This window comes from Chiloscyllium punctatum, chromosome 26, assembly GCF_047496795.1.
Source record: "Chiloscyllium punctatum isolate Juve2018m chromosome 26, sChiPun1.3, whole genome shotgun sequence".
In the NCBI taxonomy this organism is placed as follows: domain Eukaryota; kingdom Metazoa; phylum Chordata; class Chondrichthyes; order Orectolobiformes; family Hemiscylliidae; genus Chiloscyllium; species Chiloscyllium punctatum.
Window position 1 is genome coordinate 56,244,004 of NC_092764.1, and position 22,286 is coordinate 56,266,289.

Consider the following 22,286-nt stretch of genomic DNA (forward strand, 5'->3'; position numbering starts at 1 on the left):
TGAAAAGAAATACACTGCATGAGAGGAAAGTTCTGTTTAGTTGACAAGTGCACTCTGAATGGTAGAGGTGTTCCCATGGAGAATACATCCATTAATGCTGATTCACAGTTAACAACCGGGTTTTGTTTAAATTTAAACTAAGCAGATCAACTCTCATGGTCAGAGCATGTCCTGAATTGGTGAATTGTTATTGTAAGACCCATGGGAAATCACTAATTAATTTACTAGTGGAGCTTGTTGAGTATGACCTTCCTTGGTAACAAGCAATGACCTGCCCAGCTGATCATTCACACGGTAGGGATTCTATGGATTGGAAGGTCCATAGAATCCCTACCATGTGGGAATAGGCTCTTCAGCCAAACACGTCCACGCTGACCCTCCGAAGAGTAACTCACCCAGATCCATTCCCTTTTTTTTGGCACTGTGGTAATGTCTCCATCACTGGACAGGGAGGCTTGAATTCTAGTCCCATCTGCTCCAAAAGTGTGTAATAACATTGCTGAACAGATTGTTTAGGAAAAAAAAGGAACTGTAGTGGTGCAGTGGTAGTGTCCCTCCCTTTAGGCCTGGAGGTCGGGTCCAACACCTGTCTGCTCCAGAAATGTGTTACAACATGTCTGCATAGATCACTTTTAAAAATAAGTTGATTCAGGATTTAAAAAAAAGAAAATTTAAAGCTGATCTGGGGGCTGTAATATTATAATGGTATTGTCCCTATCTCTGAACCTGGTTCAAGTCCTACCTTCTCTAGAGGTATGTAATAGCGTCTGAGCAGGTTAATTATGAAAATATTGCTATCTCTCAAGCTAACCTGGAGGGCTCTTGTGAAGTCATAGTGCTCCTATCTCTAGTTGAGAAGGTTCGTGTTAAAGTCCCACCTGGTTCAGAGGTGTGTAAGGACATTCCTGAACAGGTTGATTTTAAAAAGACCAGAGCACGCCTGGGGTGGGAAGCTTGTGGGGCATTGGTAGCGTTCCTACCTCTGAGCCACGAAGCTTGGGTTCAAATCCCACTTGCTTCAAAACTGTCATGACTCTGAGCAGGTTGCTGAGAAAATCTCATTCAAGCAGACCGGTTCCTTTTAGAGAGAAATGCGCACTGTGGGTGATATATTGCTTGATTTCGTCTTCCAACTCCAGCTCAAATTCACCCCTTCCTACTCTCCCTGCCCCTCGCTCACTTTTGATGGTTTGCCTCTGCACGAAAATTCATTGAAACAGGCATGTGCATGTGCATGTTTCTGTCTGCAAAAAGTAGGGTCCTGTATATTAATATATAGCTTTCAGTGAATGCATGTGTATCATTCTGAACCTGACCAACAATCCTGAATTGGTTGTCAGTGAAATTCTTCCTTCGATCAAAGGCTGATTCAGCAAATGTCCAACTGCAGAATTAGGTTTATTGTTGGACACAAGTATGCATTTTGCAAGCACAGGTTTGATTGGGTGCAATCAGTACCTTATTCTGAACAGCTGAAGGTACACATTATTTGCTATGTTTGCTCCTTCTGTGGTATATGCATCCGACATGGATGGTACCACACCGGCACTGAATTCACATGCCATGGTACTTTTTAGTGTCATAAGCAGAATGTCTCTTTGGCTTGACGGCAGCATCCTGTTAATGGTGCACACCATTTGTGTTGCTGCTGCTAGTAGCAGCTTGAAATAGCTTCAATAATTGCTCAAACCTTTAAGGTCCCTTAGACTTCTAGGATAGCCTAAGGTTGTTGGGGTCCTTTCCAGGACCAAGCGTGGCTGCCTGAAGACATTTTGTGAGTTTGGGCAATGTAAAATAAGAAATGATTTGCTCAGCATGATGCCTTGAACAATCGGCGTCAACCTGCCTGATTTAAAATTTTAATAAAATCTGGTAGTTAACTGTCAATCAACATTAATGGATGCATTGTCCATGATAGCATCTAATTTAGAATCCACTTGCCAATGAATCAGCCATCTCCTCTCATGTATGAAAGGTGGTTTTCCTCCTAAATTCTTGCAAATTATCCTGATGAGTGCATGACGATAAGCTTTGACAAAGTGTCTATTATTTTTCAGAAAGACGTGAATTCTGTACTCCTAAATGACTCCTTAAAGTTTAATTTTAACAATCATGCTTTGAATCGGAGTGCAGCATGGATACTAGTTTAAGAACTCTGGTTTCAATTGTGGGATGAATAACAATGCAGACTAAATCATTTAGTTCAGGCAGCCTGCAGTATGTTGTATCCATAATTTTTAGCTCAGTTTTGTCAAAATAGAAGCAGTTAAAACTGTTAACTGTCAGGTTTTTTAAAAAATAACTTAGAGAAACTTCTCGATAAACTATTAAATTAACTGTGACATCGTGTTGTGATTCTGTCTCTCCAGACCTGGTATAGTTTAGTTCAACATTAGATTGTATCCACATTTTTCCAGTGATCGTTCTATCTTTTGTGTGCAATTTACAGTTGATCTCTAATTCACTCAAATTTCCAGATAAAGGTGAAATATAAGCATTGCTTTTCATCTGCATAGAGATTTATGTTTGCTTGTTGCAATTCTTGGTCTTCTGGTAGTGCAAAATAGCTGGGCTTTCAGCAACAGTTGCGTAGTGTTGTTGAATGAAATTGCATTTTGCATATTAAGAGTTTTCATTGTGACTTGATTTACTTTTGGTACCGTATTATTGAAATAGATAGCATTTGATTGGCTACATTTTTGTTTTACACCTTCCAGTAACCTATGTGCAATTCTGCTCATTTGATTTCCCCGTATTAAGTTCACTTGTATTAGATTAGGTTTAATTTAAGTAATTCCCTCATCAAGACTGGATAACTAACTTGTCAGACTTTTTATTTATAAAATAAAATAATTTCTCTTCACTGGAATCACTTATGCAACTAATATTGGAAATGGCTCATTAATGTAACTGTTGTCTTTATCACTACTCAAACATACAATGTGATTATGTGAGTTTTGTTTCAGGTTTGTACTTTCTTGAAATTCTTTAACTGGAGCATTTGTTTTTCTGCTGCTAGTTTTTCACCAAAGTATTTAATGTAGAAAGTTATGGCTAAGCTTTATGTAGACAGCATTTTACAAGCATTAATTTGCTCAGGTTTCTTTAGTGAGCTTATTAACTAGATGTTGTGGCGATACTGTTTTCATTCCTCAATGCTGATCAAAAGTTGGGATTCATTTCATGTTACTGTTGAGGTGTGTTTAATACATATGACTCAAGGAAATGTTTTAAATGGAAACTGGAGAGAAAAATGAAAATTATTTGTTAATATCTCTTGTGCTTCAGAAATATAATGTTAATACATTTAAATGGTTTTATTTTGTGAAATGCAGTTGAAATGCACCTCCTTTTTAATTTGTATCCTTTGGTTTGTTGTTTGGGCCTTCTACCAGATGTCTTCATGAATGGAAGCCCCATGATGGCCGACCATTATCATGCCTACTATTTTGTGACAATCACAAAAAGCAAGATCCGGAGTAAGTTCATAAATTTGTATTTATAGATGTCTACTTTCCATTTGACAGATGCAGCAGCAATTCTGTACTCTGGGCAAATGTATAGAAATATGATGCTGCATTAACTTACAATTCTCTATTCAAATTTAGTGGCTTCAAGAAAGTACGATATTTTAAACCCATTTTGTTCATGCAATATGCTGCATTTAAAAGCAATTCTTTTTGTTACTTATGCTCTCACTTGTCATCCAAAGGGGGGGGGAGGGAGTTGAAATTGTCCCGACCTCCCTTTTTTTTCCAAACGTCATCTGTCTGCAGACTAGTAATGGAGTTTGATTTTTGTGATTTAATAATGACAGACTGAGTGACTGTGGAAGAACTTAGAAGCAGTACTGCAAAATTATTTTGGGATTTGTTTTTCTCTCTTCCCGTTTACCCTTTCTAGGTCTCTGGACCACGTACCACTTTGAAACTATCCACTAGGAAGTGTCCAAAAACAGGTTGGAGTGATTTTCTCCTATTTCCCCCATTTCCTTGCAACCCTCCACTGGAGAAGTGTGTGGCTATTGCTCAGTTCCCTCCTATGACAGCATGACAGAGATTGGGAGTTGGTTTGTGGGGAATCAAGAGTATGAACCCAGATCCTTTCATTCAGTGTTAGAGCTCCATTGAGCTGTCTGGCTTAGCACTTTATTAAAATTAATATTAAACCAGCTGTTTCAAGAAGAGAAAATGTATTGGTTTCATCAAAAGAACTATGGAAAGGGGCCAGTATAAACAGTTCTACATGATAGCGCTGACTTTATTAAATAATTGCAAGATTATTTACAGATTTTGTATCATGGAGGAAAGATCTGCAAGGTTTGCATATTTGCCTTAAGTTTGAGCATATACTTCAGATCACATTGAAAGGACTTGTACTAATGTTCAATTCAGCGATTGTTCAAGCTGCTTGGAGTTTTGCTCATGACAGGATGCATTAAAATTAGTAGCTTCATGATGTTCAGAATATCAATAATTCAGCAATATCAACAGTAACTCCAAGATCACGAAAGCTGCATGACAATTAAATATCTTTTAAATTAAGTGATATTTAATATAGGTTACTGTTTTAAATCATGCATGAACATGTGAATTAGAAGCAGTTATCGGCTCCTTGAACCTCCCTGTGCCAATCAAAAAGACCCTGACTGATGTGATTACTTCATATTCTTGACTACTCCAATAACCTTTCATGCCCTTACTTGTCAAGAATCTAGCTACCTCTGCTTTAAAAATATTCATAGACTCTGCATCTACTCCCTTTTGAGCAAGAGTGTTCCAAAGACTTATAATCCACAATGAGAGAAAAAGTTATTCCTCATCTACATTTTAAGTGGGGCATCCCTTATTTTTAAACAATGGCCATGTTTCACAAGGGAAAACATTCCTTTTACATCCAGCCTGTTTAGATTCCTCAAGTTCTGATAAGTTTCACCAAAGTCACTTTACTTCCATATTAAGTTCTGCAATTTTGTTATATCTGCTCTTTAGTAGTTTAATAGAATAATTTTAATGCAAAGTGCATAATTATTTTCCTAATGGTGTACCTTTAAATAGCCCTTGAGATCTTCCATGCATTGTATGAATGAAGAAAGCTTAGTTGAATCCCAAAAATTTTGTCTCTCAATGCTGTCCCAAATGCAACAAAGCTCATGTTTGTTTAAAACCTGAGCTCGACTTGTTGGTCCCTCGTTGGTGATTAAGAAGTAATTACCTCTGGTCACTGATGTCTGAATTGCAATGGAGTTTTTTCACATGCTGATCGGACATGGGCTTCACTGGCTAGCCATCATTTATTGCCTGTCCTTAATTGCCCTTGGGAGGGTGATGGTGAGCTGCTGCATTGTTCTGCTGTACTCCATGTGCTGTAGGTTGATGCACACCGCCCTTGGGGAGGAACTCCAGAATTTTGACTTAGCAGCAGTAAAGGAATGGTGGTATGTTCCAAGTCAGGATGGTGAGTGGCTTGGGGCGGGGGGGAACCTTGCAGGTAGCGGTGTTCCCATGTATCTGCTGCCCTTCTTCTAGATGGAAATGGTCATGGATTTGGAAGGTTCTGTCTAAGGACCTTTGGTGAATTTCTGCAGTGCATCTTGTTTATAGCACCAATATGCACTACCTAATGAAGGTGGTGGTGAGAATGGATGCTTGTGAATGTGGTACCAGCAAGATGGCTGCTTAGTCCTGAATAGTGTCAAGTTTCTTGAGTGCTGTTGGAACTGCATCCACCCAGGCAAGTGGAGAGTATTCCATCACACTCTTGACTTGTGCCTTATAGATGGTGGATATGCTTTAGGGAGTCAGGAGGTGAGTTACTTGCTGCAGTATTCGAAGCCTCTAACCTGTTGCAGCTGCTGTGTTTATGTGGTAAGTCCAGTGAGGTTCTGGTCAATAGTAATCCCAGAATTTTGATTATAGAGAATCGGTGACGGTAACATCTTTGAATGTCAAGGGATGGTGATTTATTTCTCTTTTATTGGAGGTGATCATTGTTGGCATTTGTGTGATGTGAATGAAAATTGTGGAATTTTTTCATGATTTTGTTTCCTTCCCCAAAGCTAAATTTAACTTGCTGTAGTTATCGCCCCTGAAAGAAGTCCCAGTTTGCATTGTTGAATGCTGTAATTGGCAACCATAGTTATGAAACACTTGAGTAACCCCAAACATGCCAATTGATTGCCAGGCTGAAAAATTCCAAACCATCACAGTGCAGAAGTGAAATATTTGTAGGATATCAATGAATAGAGTCTGAGTAACCTTGAGAAGTTTGTTTTGTTGAGATGGTGCCTTGAGAAGTTATTTTGCTAATTTTCTTTTCCCTTCCCTCTAGGTTTTAAGATTTTATTGCACAGCTTCCTTCATGCAAATCAAATCTGTTATTGGAGACTAAAATCTAGCAAAACAAACCTAAGGAAATTACTATTTTTTAAAATGGAACTCAGTGCCCCAAGGTATTTTAGCCTTGAACACTGGGCTGCAAACATTGAATGATTTCTTTACTTTAGCGTAAAGCTAGAAAGACCAGACGTTGTATTTGGTGATGCAGTTAGCTTCTAATGAGAGATGATTGAGAAGAACAAAACACAGCAAGATGATCTCTGAATCGAAATAATTTTATGACATGTCACAAATAACCTTGTTTCAATAAATATTTGATGGCAAAGCATTTTGAGGTTATGAGAGAGATCATGTTAGTGCTATATAGGTGTAAGTTTCTTTTTTTAATGTTGATCCATGCTAATTCAAGTTTGATCTCCTGTTAATTACTTATTTTGTCTCTGTTCTATAGTGTCCCTTTCTGGCGTTTCCTTATCACTGGAGCAGATCAGAATAGGGAGCTGAAGATGTGGTGTACAGTGTCATGGACTTGTTTACAGACCATCAGGTGCAAAAGCTAATTCAAATATAACTGCTGAAGTACAGACCATGTTTTTTTGGTCTTGAACTAAAATCTCTTCTGTTTTTAAGCTGCGTTAAGGTTAATATGTCCCTTGTGCTAAATTAGACAGTTTGCAATATATGACTTCAATCCTTTGAAATGTTGATGCCATTTTTTTTGTAAAAGGTTTTGATATTTTGCAATTTTGTTCCCTGACGTAAGTTTAATTTGCTGTAGCTACTGTCCATCTGATTAGTGAGAAATTCCATTTTGCAGTACTAAATGCTGTAATTGGTGGCACCTGGAGTCATTTAAGTACTTGAGAGCCAGACTGTGTTCAGGATTCTCTTCTTGTTGCACCTTTTGTTCCTGCAGCTTTGACTGTACTGCCTAGTCATAGAGTCATACAGCCTGTTAACAAACCATTCAGTCCAACCAGTCCATGCTGACCACAATCCCAAACTAAACCAATCATAACTGCCTATGTTTCAAACATTTCTTCTTCTTGTACTTACCAAATGTCTTTTAAATGTTTATCTGTACCCACATCCACTACTTTCTCTGGAAGTACATTCCTCACACGAACCACCATCTGTGTTTTCTTAAAAAAAAACTCTCATACCTTTTTTTAATCTTTCTCTTCAATATGCCGTATATCCTCATGTCTCGAAATCCCCTCGGCAAAAGACACCTACTCACCTTACCTACACCTTTCATGATTTTACAAAATTCTATAAGATCACCCTTTCACCTCCAATGTTACAGTGAAAAATGTCCCAACCCAACTATCCTGTCCTTATAACTCAAACCTTCCTTTCCTGGCAGCATCCTGGTAAATCTCTATTGAACCCTCTCCAGGTTAATCCTTCCTATAACAGGGCAACTAGAACTGGACACAGTACTCTGGAAGAGATCTCACCAATGTCATGTACAACCTTAACATGACATCCCAACTGCTAAACTCAATGGACTGAGCAATGAAGGCAAGCATGCTAAACATAACTAATTACCCTGTCTATATTTGACGCAAACTTCAAAGAATTGTGTACTTGCACCCTTAGGTCTCCATGTTCTGCAACATTTACCCAAAGCCCAACTTTTAATTGAATCAATCCTTCTCTTGTTTGTTTTACCAAAATGCAATGACTTGCATTTGTCCAAAATAAACATCTGCCACTTCTTAGCCCATTGATCCAATTGATCAAGATCTCTTTGTAATCTTACATTACCACCTTTACTGTCCACTAAACCACCAAATTTGGTGTCATCCGCAAACTTACTAACCATGCCTTGTGTATTCTCATTTAAATTGTTTGTATAATGACAAGCAAAGATGGACCCAGTACCGATCTCTGTGAAATACTGCAGGCAACAGGCGTCCGGTTGGAAAAACAACTCTCCACCATCAATCTGTCTCCTGCCTGTTAAGCCAATTTTGCATCTAGTTGGCAAGCTCACCTTGGATCCCATGTGATGTAATTTTACAAATAGTCAACTTTGCAGAACCTTATCAAAGGCTTTGCTAAAGTCCAAGTAAACAATGTCTACCACTCTGTCCTCATCAATCTTCTTGGTTATTTCCTGAAAAAAACTCAATCAAGTTTGTGCGACAGTTTCCTTCACACAAATTCATCCGTAATCATTCTTTGCCTCTCCAAATTCATGGAAGACCTACCTTTCAAAATCACCTCCAAAAACTTATTCACCACCAAAGCCAGATTCATAGGTATTCTCGTAGGATCTCTTCTTAAATAAAGGTAGAATGTTAGCCATTCTCCAGTCATCTGACATCTCAGTTAAAGATGATAACAAATATTTATGCTAGGGGACTAACTTCCCACAATGTCCTGGAATATGCGAGATCAAGTCCTGGAGATTTATCCACTTTTATGTTTTATTACACGTCTAGGACGTTCTCTTCTGTAATGTGAGTTTTTTTCAAAACATCAGTATTTATTTCCCTGAGTTTCCTTGCCCTCATTTCTTTCTACACAGTAAAAACTTACCCAGTAAATGCTTACTGGGTGAATCTGTCCTAAAAACCTGTATGTCTTTATCGGAATGCTCTTGAATAAATCAAAACAATTGCTTTAATACTTATGAATAATTAAAATGTTTCTATTTTTATGTGAGTGGATCAGAATTGATAACTAGATGCTTTGGGTGCTAATTGAATCTTACATTCCTTAATTTCATCTTTATCCAAAGATTTGTCATTTACATAAATGATTTGGATGTGAGCATAAGATGTATAGTTCGTAAGTTTGCAGATGACACCAAAATTGGAGGTGTAGTGGACAGCTAAGAGGGTTACCTCAGATTACAACAGGATCTTGACCAGATTGGCCAATGGGCTGAGAAGTGGCAGATGGAGTTTAATTTAGATAAATGCAAGGTGCTGCATTTTAGGAAAGCAAATCTTAGCAGGATTTATACACCTTAATGGTAAGGTCCTAGGGAGTGTTGCTGAACAAAGAGACCTTTAAGTGCAGGTTCTTGCTCCTTGAAAGTGGAGTCGCAGGTAGATAGGATAGTGAAGAAGGCGTTCGATGTGCTTTCCTTTATTGGTCAGAGTATTGAGTACAGGAGTTGGGAGGTCATGCTGCTGCTGTGTTGTGTGCAATTCAGATCTCCTTCCTATCGGAAAGATGTTGTGAAACTTGAAGGTGTACAAAAAAGATTTACAAGGATGTTCGTTGCCAGGGTTGGAGAATTTGAGCTACAGGGAGAGGCTGAACAGGCTGGGGCTGTTTTCCCTGGAGCGTCGGAGGCTGAGGGGTGACCTTTATAGAGGTTTACAAAATCATGAGGGGCATGGATAGGATAAATAGACAAAGTCTTTTCCCGGAGGTGGGGGAGTCCAGAACTAGAGGGCATAGGTTTAGGGTAAGAGGGGAAAGATATAAAAGAGACCTAAGGGGCAACGTTTTCACGCAGAGGGTGGTACGTGTATGGAATGGGCTGCCAGAGGAAGTGGTGGAGGCTGGTACAATTACAACATTTAAGAGGCATTTGGATGGGTATATGAATAAGAAGGGTTTGGAGGGAAATGGGCCGTGGCCTGGCAGGTGGGACAAGATTGGGTTAGGATATCTGCTCGGCATGGACAGGTTGGACTGAAGGGTCTGTTTCCATGCTGTACATCTCTGTGACTTTATGACTGTATGTGCAGGCTACGTGGGTTAGCCATGATAAAATCGGGAATACAGGGATAGAATTGGGGTAATGGGTCTGGGTGGGATGCTATTTGAAGGATTGGCATGGACTTGATGGGCCGAATGACCTGCTTTGGTACTGTAGGGAGTATATGATCTATGATTTTATTTGTCATAGGTTCAGTGTACCAATTGAACCATACCTTTCTTGTATAAAGTTTAAGCAATAGAACTTTTACTTCAATTTTCTCCAATTCTCTTGAGTTGTGTGTACTTCCACTTTGGTAATTTGGGATCACCTGCTTCAATTTGTTGATTTTTGTAATATAATAAGACCACTTTTATTGGATCCACATTTAAAGTTCCTGTGTTTTTTCTAATATTTAGGTTTATGCCTGACCCTTTTAATACCAATGTGTACCCAAGTCTGAAAGCCAGTCTGGATCTATCTGCAGAATACCTCATCCTCAGTGATGTACAGAGAAAAGTAAGTGACTTCAAATCTCTTGTGTTTTGTTTCTAGCTCTAAATTTTAATTCCAAGAGAGATGGCCATACCCCACCTCAGTTGGTGCAAGAATATAAGGTGGGGAGCAGAAAAGAAAGTGTAAACAAATCAAATTGTCCATGTGAAGTTAATGGTCAGCCATGCTTTTGAGCTATTGCAGATGATGTGATGTCGATGCACTCAATTGTATATATCAGGGATCCCAAGCTATGGATGATGTGACGTTGATGACGCAGTAACATTATTCCAAATCACTATGAGATAGTTTGGGAACCAACTTGCATGTGCTATACTTCCATGTATTTGCTACCCCTTCTAGCTATAGAGGTTGTTGGGCCGGAAATATCTGGCTGAGTTGCTGCAGTATGTCTAATGGTGCTGCACTAATGGTGCTGTGTACCAGTCACGAAGGGAGTGGATGTTTAAAGTATTCTCACTGGACCCACAAAAATAGAAACAGGTACAGGTAGTTCTGTTATATTGTGACAGTTGTATTTGTCTGCAACCTCACGCTGTAGAAAATCACACTATGGAAAACTGCTTTAGAAAATCACACTGTAGAAGACTACTAATAAAAAATCGCTATACCAATTCAATAGAAAGTTCATGTTATCCAAACAACGTCCACAATTTGGCAATCACATTGTAGCCAATTTGCGCTGACGCAACTCACATTATAGCAGAATGACCTGAATTGTTTGTAGTAGTAAGTATATACAGAGTAAAAGCTAAGACCAGTACATGTAAAATGATTGTACATTTTGGGCTTTATTTGCAAGATTTATGATTTCATGCAAAATGCTCCTATCAGTAGTAGTTTCGTCGTGATGGTTTGTTTTACAGGATAGATGTGAAATGACATGAATGCAAAATAGTTTGAGATTTTTCCCTCCTTATTTTGAGTAGTATTTTTAAAATTGTGCATTTACGTCACTGTTGATTTTGTTCATGAATTTTAGCAACTTGTAGGCATGTTGACCATGAGGATTAAGGTGCTGAGCTTGATTGCTTCTGCTACATCTTCCATTGTTGTGAAACGTCTAATTTTGGCCAACTTCTCTTTCTTTCACCTATCCAAATTCTGCTCATTAATCTTCTGAGCTCCATTACCTGTTTACTCAGTTTCTTCCTCAGGATGTAATTTCCTCTTAACTTTGGTCTCTGAAAAAGGGCCTGATTGTTTTTTTGAGGAGTGGTAATTTTGTACAAATTGCCACTCATTATCTCCCTTCTTAGGGAGCTCATATTTCAACCAGGAGATTCAGTATTTCTTACAGTAATTTCAGTTTGACAGTTTTTCATAGTGCACAACTGTCAGAAGAAGGCAAACCATATTCCCTTTTCACAACAGTCACCTACTGTATTCTGAAACTTAAGGTCGTGACAAATGCTTTGACAGCAGCTGTCAAACCGAAGATACATGAGGTAGGTATGATATTAGGGTGCTGGGTCAGCTGACTACCAGATTGATAATGAAGTAGATATAGTTGGAAAGAGTAATAGCTGGGTCAGTTGTTCGGTTCCATTTGAGTATGGAGGGTGTTATGGTGCCACGTTTTAGAGTGCAAGGTGGTAAGGTAAGTAATGCAGTGTTTAAGGCAGATCGAGGTGGATTCGGTCGAGTTGTAAGGATGGATGCAGGTGGTCTGGAGGAGGTGAAGTTTGGGGTATGTGGGTAATTATGATTTCATTGTAATACTTAAGAGTTAGACAATGCATTTAATAATCTAACTTTTCCTGAGTAACTGTTATTTAATTACATTGAAACCATCGGAAGTCTCTGATTTAAATGGAGACATTTGGAGTGTTCCAGGATATCAGAATTGGCTGGCAGAAAATTCAATTTCCTGATCAATTCCTTTGGAGTGCACTATGATTGGGATTCCGCAGAATCTCCGTGTGTTATTCCAATCTACGCCAACATTTGCTTTTGATAAGGTCCCGTGTGGAAGATTAATAGCAAAACTGAAAGCCTTTAAGGTTCAAGGAAATTTGGCAAATTGATTGTATGGTCGGAAGTGGAGGGTGTTGGTCGCACAGTGTTTTTGTGACCGGTTGCCTGTGTCCTGTGGGATTCTGCAGGGATCAGTGTTGCTGCTTGTTCAATTTAGACTTGAATGTAAGAGCGTTGATCAGTAATTATGCAGATAATATGATGATTGGTAGGATGGTAAATAGTGAGGAGGAGGGCCTTAGTTTGCAGGAGGATATGGATAGCCTGTTGAGATGGACTCGTTTGTGGCAAATGCAATTCAATCCAGCTAACTGTGAAGTAATGCACTTGGGCACGGCAAACAAGATAAGGGAATATGTGATGAATGGTAGGAGTCTGAGAAGCACTTGGGAAGGTTGTTTCAGCCACCGCTTGAGTATTGTGTGCAGTTCTGAAATTCACGTTACATTGGAGAGGGTGCAGAGATTATCCAGAATGTTTCCTGGGCGGGAGTGTTTTAGTTATGGTGATAGATTAGAAAGACCTAGGGTTGTTTTCCCAGAGCAGAGGAGACTGAAGGGGGCATGTGATTAAATATAATGGGCATAGACAGGAAGAAAGTTTTACCCTTGGTGGAGGGATCAGTGAGCAGATGGAGTGGATTTAAGGTAACAGACGATTTCAAGAAAAGGAATTTTTTTTTAAACCCAGAGGGTGGTGGGAATCTGAAACTCGCTGCCTTTAAGGGTGTGAGGGGTAGAAACACTCACAACATTTTAGAAATATTTCGATGGAACTAAACTGAGTATGCTGGAAATGGTTAGATGGTTGTACTTGACCACCACAGACTTGAAGAGCAGAATGGCCTTTTTCCGAGCTGTAGATTTCTATGACAATGACTGATTAACAAGTGTATGGCCAGTAGAATGTCTGGCCATTGTCCTTGACCTAATCTGTCCTTCTGGCTTTTAACGCTGCTGACATCTTTCTGTGTTCAGATCTATTCAACTAAATGTTTTTCTTGGTGCAACTCACTACTGCAGTAACCAGATCTTGTGTCCCCTGTAGTCCATAGCTTGCACTTTACTGCTAAAAGCTAGGTAAATAATTTAATGCTGGTATTATACGTGAAAATCCTTATCCCCTCAAAATATCACTAAAACCAAAGCTACCAGATTTCACCCTGAAATATATCACATCCTGTCTGTTATTCTGTTCTCCATCTCTGCTTCCTTCTTGGCCTTGCATCTTGTACATTTCCAGAACATGTGGATGTAGGTTTGATCGCTGAGATGGCAGGTTAACTTTCAGATGTTTCGTCACCATACTAGGTAACATCTTCAGTGAGTCTCCGTCCGAAGCACTGCTGATGATTCCTACTTTCTATTTATATATCTTGGGTTTCTTCGGGTTGGTGATGTCATTTCCTGTGGGGATATCATTTCTGGTTCTTTTTCTCAAAGGGTAGTAAACGGGGTCCAAGTGAATGTGTTTGTTGATAGAGTCCCGGTTGGAATGCCATGCTTCTAGGAATTCTCATGCATGTCTTTGTTTTGCTTGTTCTAGGATGGATGTGTTGTCCCAGTCAAAGTGGTGTCCTTCCTTATCTGAGTGTAAGGATACTAGTGAGAGAGGGTCATGTCGTTTTGTGACTAGTTGATGTTTATGTATCCTCATGGCTGGTCTTCTGCCTGTTTGTCCGATGTAGTGTTTGTTACAGTTCTTGCATGGTATTTTGTAAATGACGTTAGTTTTGCTTGTTGTCTGTATAGGGTCTTTCAAATTCTTTGGCTGCAGTTTTAGTGTGGTGGTGGGTTTGTGGGCTACCATGATGCGAAGGGGTCTGAGTAGTCTGGCAGTCATTTCTGAGATGCCTTTAATGTAGGGGAGAGTAGCTAAGGTTTCTGGACGTGTTTTGTCTGCTTGTTTGGGTTTGTTGCTGAGAAATCGGCACACTGTGTTCATTGGGTACCCATTCTTTTTGAATACATTGTTTAGGTGATTTTCCTCTGCTCTGCATAGTTCCTCTGTGCTGCAGTGTGGGATGACTCGTTGAAATAATGTTCTGATGCAGCTTCATTTGCGGATGTGGGGATGGTTGCTTCTGTAGTTCAATATTTGGTCCGTATGTGTTGTTTTCCTGTAGATGCTGGTTTGAAGTTCCCTATTGGCTGTTCGCTCTACGGTGACATCTAGGAATGGCCATTTGTTGTTGTTTCCCTCCTCTTTAGTGAATTTTATGCCAGTAAGGGATGTAGCGGACCCAAAGATTGGGTTGGATGGTTGGTAGAGCTGTTTGTTCGAGTCTGTGCATTACTGTCTTTGCTAAGAACCATGATATTGGAGATCCTATGAGTGTTCCATTGGTTTGTCTGTAGGTTTTGTTGTTGAAAGTGAAGTGGGTGGTAAGTCATAGGTCCACTAGCTTGACGATACTGTCCTTGCTGATGAAGTTGGTGGTGTTTGGTGTATGTGTCTTTGGGTCTTCTAATAGTGTAGTCAGTGTTTCCTTGGCTAGATTGATGTTGATTGATGTGAACAGAGCTGTTACATCAAAGGAATCCATTATTTCTTCCTCTTCTAGCTCAGTGTCTTACTGGTCTTCAGGAATTCTTGGGTGGAGTGGGTGGAGTGGCATGAGTCTTCTACTAAGTGTTTTAGCTGCACAAGAAATTCTAGAAGCATGGCATTCCAACCAGAACTTTATCAGCAAACACATTGACTTGGACCCCATTTACACCCCTTGAGAAAAAGAATAGGCAATGACATCACCAACCCAAACATATAAATAGAAAGCAGGAATCATCAGCAGTGCTTCATCCAGAGGCTCACTGAAAATGCTACCTAGTATGGTGACGAAACGTCTGAAAATTAACTTTCCAGCTCAGCGAACAAACCTACATCCAGAACACCAACCTGAGCTACAAATCTTCTCAAAACCCGCTATTTCTAGAACTTGTTCAGAATTTCACCGTTGTCTTGCATGAAATCCTGCTCCTTTATTGCCACTGCCCTTGCTGATCTCCATTGTGTCCTTTGTGCTTTACTATTATTTAAGAACTTTGTACATGGCTTTGGCTCTCTCTGCATCGATACAGTTTTCAGCCCTGCATGCGAGTATGAGCCCACTATTCTTCCAACCCAGGTTGCCTTTGTATTCTTTGCATCCCTGTTTTATTAGTCTCATTCTAGCACTGCATGCACTTGTCCATCTAATGACCTGGCTCCTTAAAATCTCTGTCTTCAGCATTAAATTTGACAGCATTCCTTCCTTTTCTGTTGTTTGACTTTTTGCCCGAAACTACTTGGGATGTTTAAGGTTCTATAAAAATTTAAGGTTCTGTTTTTGGATAATTTTTCCTACTATATGGGTAGCCATATTGTTTAAATTGAATGGACTTGTGTATGCAAGTAACTGTTGGACTGTTGCAGGTGTTATATGTGATGGAGCTACATCAGAACCAGGATGAAGGCAAAGCCCATTTTGTCTCCATATCTGAGTTTTTGCTGACTCACCCAGTACTTAGCTTTGGCATCCAGGATGTCAGTCGGTGTCGCCCAAGGCATATCGAGGTTCTGTCAGCTGAGGAGGAAAGTGACACTTTAAATGCAGGTCAGCAAAACAATTAATGGTACACTTTTATGACGGTTAAGATGCCATGTTTGTACTGTTCAATTTTATAGTGTATAATGTCTTAGTTCTTTTGTTTTGTTTATTCATTCATTCATAGGATGAGGATGTTGCTGATTAGCTCAGCATTTATTGTCCAGAGGGCAGTTAAGTGTTAACTACATTATTGTGCGTCTGGAGTCACATGTTGGCCAGACCAGGTAAAGATGGCAGATTTCTCGCCTAAAGAGCATTACTGAACCATGAGTTTTTTTCCTTACAATGGTTTCATGGTCATCAGTAGACTCCTTATTTCCAAACTTCTATTGAAGTCACATTCCACTATCTGCCATTGTGGGATTTGAACCTGGGTCTCCAAAACTGGATCTCTGGATTAACCATTAGGCTGTTGCCTCCCTAATATCATCATAAGTGACCAGGTGCATTCTGGGTTTGAACACATGTTTTACCATTGAAATATGATCTGCCTAGAATGTGTCCTGAAGGTGGTAAAACAAGCAGTCAGGTGGAACTCAGATGCTGTTGGTGTTGCTGTTCAGTCAGTTGTTGTGTTTCCACTAGTGTTAATTTTGCCTGTCCTTGGAGAGTATTCATCACCTAGGAATTAATTTATGTTTAGAGACTTGATCACTGGGAGCAAAAACAAGGACACTTTTTTTTGTTAATAGTACATTAATTTTCACTGAAATTGCAAAATCACTAAAGTTAACTTATACGTAGCAAATTAATGACTCATAATACTTTTGCGAAAATCTCATCCCTCACCCAGTTCTGAATATGTCAATATGTTCTCAGGTCAATGTTATCTGTCACTACTACTGTTGTGTTTATGAATGTATTTAAAATTAATTTGAAATCTGAAATGTTGCTGTTTGTCTCATAATGTTTTAAGCTCCTTGTCCCTTAAGTTACAGATCTCTCCACGTAACTGATCTTTTATGGCGGTTAAGTTGTCATACACCCCTTTTTATTTTTGTAACCTAGCGCTTCTTGGCAATTGGCCAAGTGCAAATGGAAGTGCACACTCATACATCTGAATACGTCAAAACCTGGTTCTAAAATTCCAACTGTTTTAAGGAGGCATGGAACTAACTGATTGCTCTACAGAAAACTGACGTGGTACTTTATTTGGAATGCTTTGTCTCTGGCTTGTGGAGAGTGGATTGCATTTTTATAACAAGGACCTTTGCCTCCTTACTCTTAAGTGCAGAGGTGTTCTTCCTATCAAGCATGATTTCTGATGATATTTAACTTTTTCTTGTCAGAAGGAACTCCTGGCCTTGTTGAATCTTCAATAGTACAGCTAAAACTGTACTGTGTGCACACCAAGTAAGTGATATAGTTAAGATTTCTCTGAGCTTACTGGCAACTTTCTGACTCTTTTGTGTACATATTACTGTCTTCTATTTCAGATAGATGTGTATATTTATGTCCAAAACTAGTTTATGTAGTGTACTAATCACTCTTAAACTTTTTTAAAAGTTGAAAGTGCTTTTGAAAAATTATGCAGAAAGAGTTGTCCTTGAAGTTGCTTGGATGTTGGTTGCGTGTTTCATTACTGAATTTATAATCTGGAATAGATTTTTGTTTGCAATTTTGCATGTGATAGACTACTATTCCCCAGCTCATTACGCTGTGAGAAATACATTAATACTTAAGCATAACTGGTCCTCCTCACCTTTGGCTGATTATGGACGGGCTAAGAGTGCAGAGCTTAGGAGAAGTTATTTAAAATCTCTAGCTAAGACACAAATAAGACAGAGTTCTTGGAAAAGGTTAGCAATCAAACTTCAAGCATAATGGACAAACGAATGACAATGAGAAGAGGGTCGGTTAATATATGACTGAGGGTGTTATATCTGAATGCACGCAGTATAAGGAATAAGCTTGTGGCGCAGGTTGAAATTGGCAGATATGAAGGTATGGGCATCACGGAGATGTGGCTGCAAGGGGATCAGGAATGGGAGCTGAATATTCAAGGACATACGTTCTATCAAAATGCTAGGCAGGTGGGTAGAATGGGTGGTGTTGCCTTATTAATAAGAAATGAACTTAAATCAATTCTAAGAAACAAAGTAGGATCAGATGGTATAGAATCTGTGTGGGTAGAATTGAGGAATCACAAAGGTGAAAAAAAAAACATAGTTGGACTCAGTAGTCAAACAGTAGTCAGGAGCTGGGGTGCAAGATATACCAGGGAATAGAAAAGATGTGTAGGAAAGGCAAAGTTACAGTGATCATGAGGGATATGTAGGTCGACTGGGAAAATCAGGTTGGTAGTGGATTGCACAAAAAGGAATTTGTGGAATGTCTATAACATGGCTTTTTGAAGCAGCTTGAGGAGCCACTAGCTAACAGGCAATATTGGATTTAGTGTTGTGCAATGAGACAGACTTGATAAGGGAGCTTAAGGTGAAGGTACTATTAGTAGCCAGTGATCATAATATGATTGAATTTACTCTTCAATTTGAGAGAGAGAGAAGATAGAATCAGAGGTAACACTATTACAGCTGAATAAAGGCAACTACCCAGGCATGAGGGTGGAGCTGGGTGGAATTGACTAGGAAAGGAGCCTAGCAGGAAAGACAGTCAGACAGCAAGGGCAGGAGTTTCTAGGAGTAATTCAGGAGATGCAATAGAGAGTCGTTCCAAGGAAAAAGAAACGTGGTACAGGGAGTGTGAGGCAACTATGTCTGACTAGGGAAGTCAGGGATAGCATAAAAGTAAAAGAGTGAAGGTGAGAGGGAAACCAGAGGATTGGGAAACTTACAAAGATGAACAGAGGGCAACAAAAAAAGAAATAAGGAGGGAGAAGATTAAATCTGAGGGTAAGCTCGCCAATAATATAAAGGAAGACTGTAAAAACTTCTTTGATATGTAAAGGGCAAAAGAGAGGCAAAGTGGACATTGGGCAGCTGGAAAATGATGCAGGACTGATGGTAGTGGGGAACAGGGAAATGGCTGAGGAATTGAAAAATTACTTCGCGTCACTCTTCACGGTGGAATACACGAGTAATATCCCAAAAATTCAAGAGAGTGAGGGGCAGAGTGGAGTATCACAAATGAGAAGGTACTAGAAAAACTGAATGGCCTGAAAGTGGATAAATCAGCTGAACTAGATGGACTGCAACCCAGAGTTCCAAGGGAGATGTCTGAAGAGATAGTGGAGGTATTAGTGGTGATTTTTCAGGAATCGCTAAAGTCAGGGAGGGTCCCAGATGACTAGAAAATTGTAAATGTGTCACCCCTGTTTAAAAAGAGTAAGGCAAAAGAAGAGAAATTACAAAACGATTAGCCTAACCTCGGTCGTGGGTAAGATCCTAGAATCCATTGTGAAGGATGAGATTTCTGAATACTTGGAAGTTTATGGTAAACTAGGGCAAAGTCAGCATGGTTTCATCAAGGGGATGTCATGTCTTACAAATCTGCTAGAATTCTTTGAGGAAATAACAAACAGGTTAGACCAAGGAGAGCCAATGGGTGTTATCTAGCTGGACTTCAAGAAAGGCTTTGACAAAGTGCTGCACAGGAGGCTACTGAGTAAGCTAAGGGCCCATGGTATCAGAGGCCAATTGCTACCATGGATAGAAACTTGGTTGTCTTGCAGAAAGCAGAGAGAGGTGATGAAAGGGTCCTTCTCAGGATGGCAGCCGGTGACAAGTGGTGTTCCGCAAGGCTCAGTGTTGGGACCATAGCTTGTCACTTTGAACATTAACATATGAGGAATGTGTGAGCATTCTGGATCAATACTTGATGGAGCTTAGAAGGATAAAGGCGGGGTCTAATTGTGTTGTGAGGCTATATTGAATAAACTAGGATTGTTTCCTCATGATTTAGAATAGTGAGTGGTGCCTTGGTTGAATTATATAAGATCCTGAATGGTCTTGATGCTGGGGTTGTGGAAATGATGTTTTCTTTTGTGGTTGAATCCAGAACTAGGTGGTACTGTTTTAAAATTAAATCTTGCCCTTTTTGGGCAGATGTTTTTCTGAGCATTGTAGGACTTTGAAACTCTGTCTTGAAATGCAGTGGAGTGCAATCATTGAATACTTTTAAGACAGATATTGATAGGTTATTGTCAGACAAGGGAATTGAGGCTAACAAGTAGATGAAAAAGTGGAATACAATATGCGTGCATTGTCTTATTGAATGGTGGAGCAAGAATTGTCTTTTCCTGCTCCTATTTCCAATGCTCATATTGGATTAAAGTTATTATTATTGGCTTCCTGTGGTTAAGTTAAACCCACTTGTGTGTTTAACAAGCTTCTGTTCATTGAATTAGGGATGCACTTTGAATTAATCCTGTTCTCACCCAGTGCCCTTGAATTGTACTTAATTGCAGAAGTTACAGAATAGTAATCAGACATGTGAACCCTCATCTATATTTCTGATGTAGCTAAGGGCCTTGACCTCCGTTGTATTATCCAAGTGCCAAGCTGTTGAAGTCTGGGTGCATTTGCTGCCCTTTTCATTCTAGGTGGTTGAGCTCATTGGCTTGGGAGGTGTTGTCAGAGAACTCTTCAGTGAGTTATTCAAGTGCATCTTCTCGATAGGGTATGCTGCTGCAACTATGTGTTAATATTAAAGGGAGTGAATGTTGAAAGTGGTAAATGACTGCTTTGTCTTGGATGGTAACCAACATATTGAGTGTCTTTGGAATTGCAATGATCAAGACAAGTGGAGAGTATTCAGTGCCTTGTAAGTGGTAGACAGGCGTTGGGGATATAAGAGGTGAGTTACTCACCGAAGCTGTCCTAGCGTCAGACATGCTCTCACATTTGCAGTATTCACATGGCTGGCCCTGTTCAGTTTCTGGTCAATGGCAACTGCCAAGATGTTCTCAATGTAAGTTTCAGTGATGATTAATGCCATTGAACACCAAGTTAGATTCTCTCTTGTTAGGGCTCATCATTGCTTGACAGTTGTGTGGCATGAATGTTACTTTGTCACTTAGCAGTACAAGTTCTTGAATGTTGTCCAGGACTTGCAGCATCTGGACACTGACTTCATCAGTATCTTTGGTTGTGAATGTTGTGCAGTCATCAGCAAGAGAAACCACTTTTGACCTTGTTAGATTAGATTACTTTTAGATTAGATTAGATTACTTACAGTGTGGAAAGAGGCCCTTCGGCCCAGCAAGTCCACACCGACCTGCCGAAGCTTACCCACCCAGACCCATTCTCCTACATTTACCCCTTCACCTAACACTACGGGCAATTTAGCATGGCCAATTCACCTAACCTGCACATTTTTGGATTGTGGGAGGAAACCGGAGCACCCGGAGGAAACCCACGCAGACACGGAGAACATGCAAACTCCACACAGAGAGTCGCCTGAGGCGGGAATTAAACCCAGGTCTCTGGCACTGTGAGGCAGCAGTGCTAATCACTGTGCCACAGTGCCGCCCTCTAAACAAGGTCATTGACACAACAGTTGAAGGTGGTGCATTGATGACACACTCCTGTTGTGATGTCGTTTGACTGAAATGATTGACATTCAACAACAATATTCCCTTGTGATAGTGGAAAGTTTCCCCTGATTCCCACTGACTCAATTTTGCATGATGCTACACTCAAGTCAAATGCTGCCTTGATGTCAAGGGTGGTCAGTCTTATCTCAACTCTCGAAATCAGCTCTTTTGTCCTTATTTAGACCAGAGCTATAATGAGGTCAAGATTTGAGTGGCCCTGATGAAATTCACACTGAGTGGCAGTGAGCAGGTTGTTCTTTGGAGGTGCTGCTTAATAGCACTGTTGATCTCAAACATCACTGAACTGATGGTCAACTGACAACCATAATTGACAGGATTGGATTTGTCCTGCTTTTGAATTTGGGGTATTCCTGGGCAAATTTCCACATTGTCAAGGAGATGGCAATGTTTGCAGAATCCACTGTCTTCACCCATTCTTGCTATCATGTGGACAATGTTCCATGTAAGCTGCAAGGGCAAACTGTCACTCTGCAATAAGGTTGTGCATGCTGACACCATACCCAACATTGACTTGTAATTTCAGAAATTGCTGCCATGCGTGGACCTCAGAAATCCACGCTAAAGATAAATATTTGAGGGAATGTAGCATGTGGATTAATTCAAATTGTTCTATTGCTGGTATCTGTGATGTTAGGCATACCTGGAGGAGGTCAAGAGGGTAATCCATTTGCACTTCTGGCTGCAGGTAGA

The 22,286-nt window shown here is 39.9% G+C and overlaps 1 protein-coding gene across 2 annotated transcripts in view; it reads left to right on the forward strand.

The window, feature by feature from the left end:
* edc4 (enhancer of mRNA decapping 4) overlaps positions 1-22,286 on the forward strand; it is a 107,929-nt gene that overhangs the window by 18,803 nt on the left and 66,840 nt on the right. For both annotated transcript variants that reach the window (XM_072547460.1, XM_072547461.1), the window contains exons 9-13: positions 3,396-3,479; positions 6,790-6,885; positions 10,422-10,521; positions 15,907-16,087; positions 17,371-17,434. In XM_072547460.1, coding sequence (XP_072403561.1) covers positions 3,396-3,479; positions 6,790-6,885; positions 10,422-10,521; positions 15,907-16,087; positions 17,371-17,434 — 525 coding nt within the window. The remainder of the gene's footprint in view (positions 1-3,395; positions 3,480-6,789; positions 6,886-10,421; positions 10,522-15,906; positions 16,088-17,370; positions 17,435-22,286) is intronic.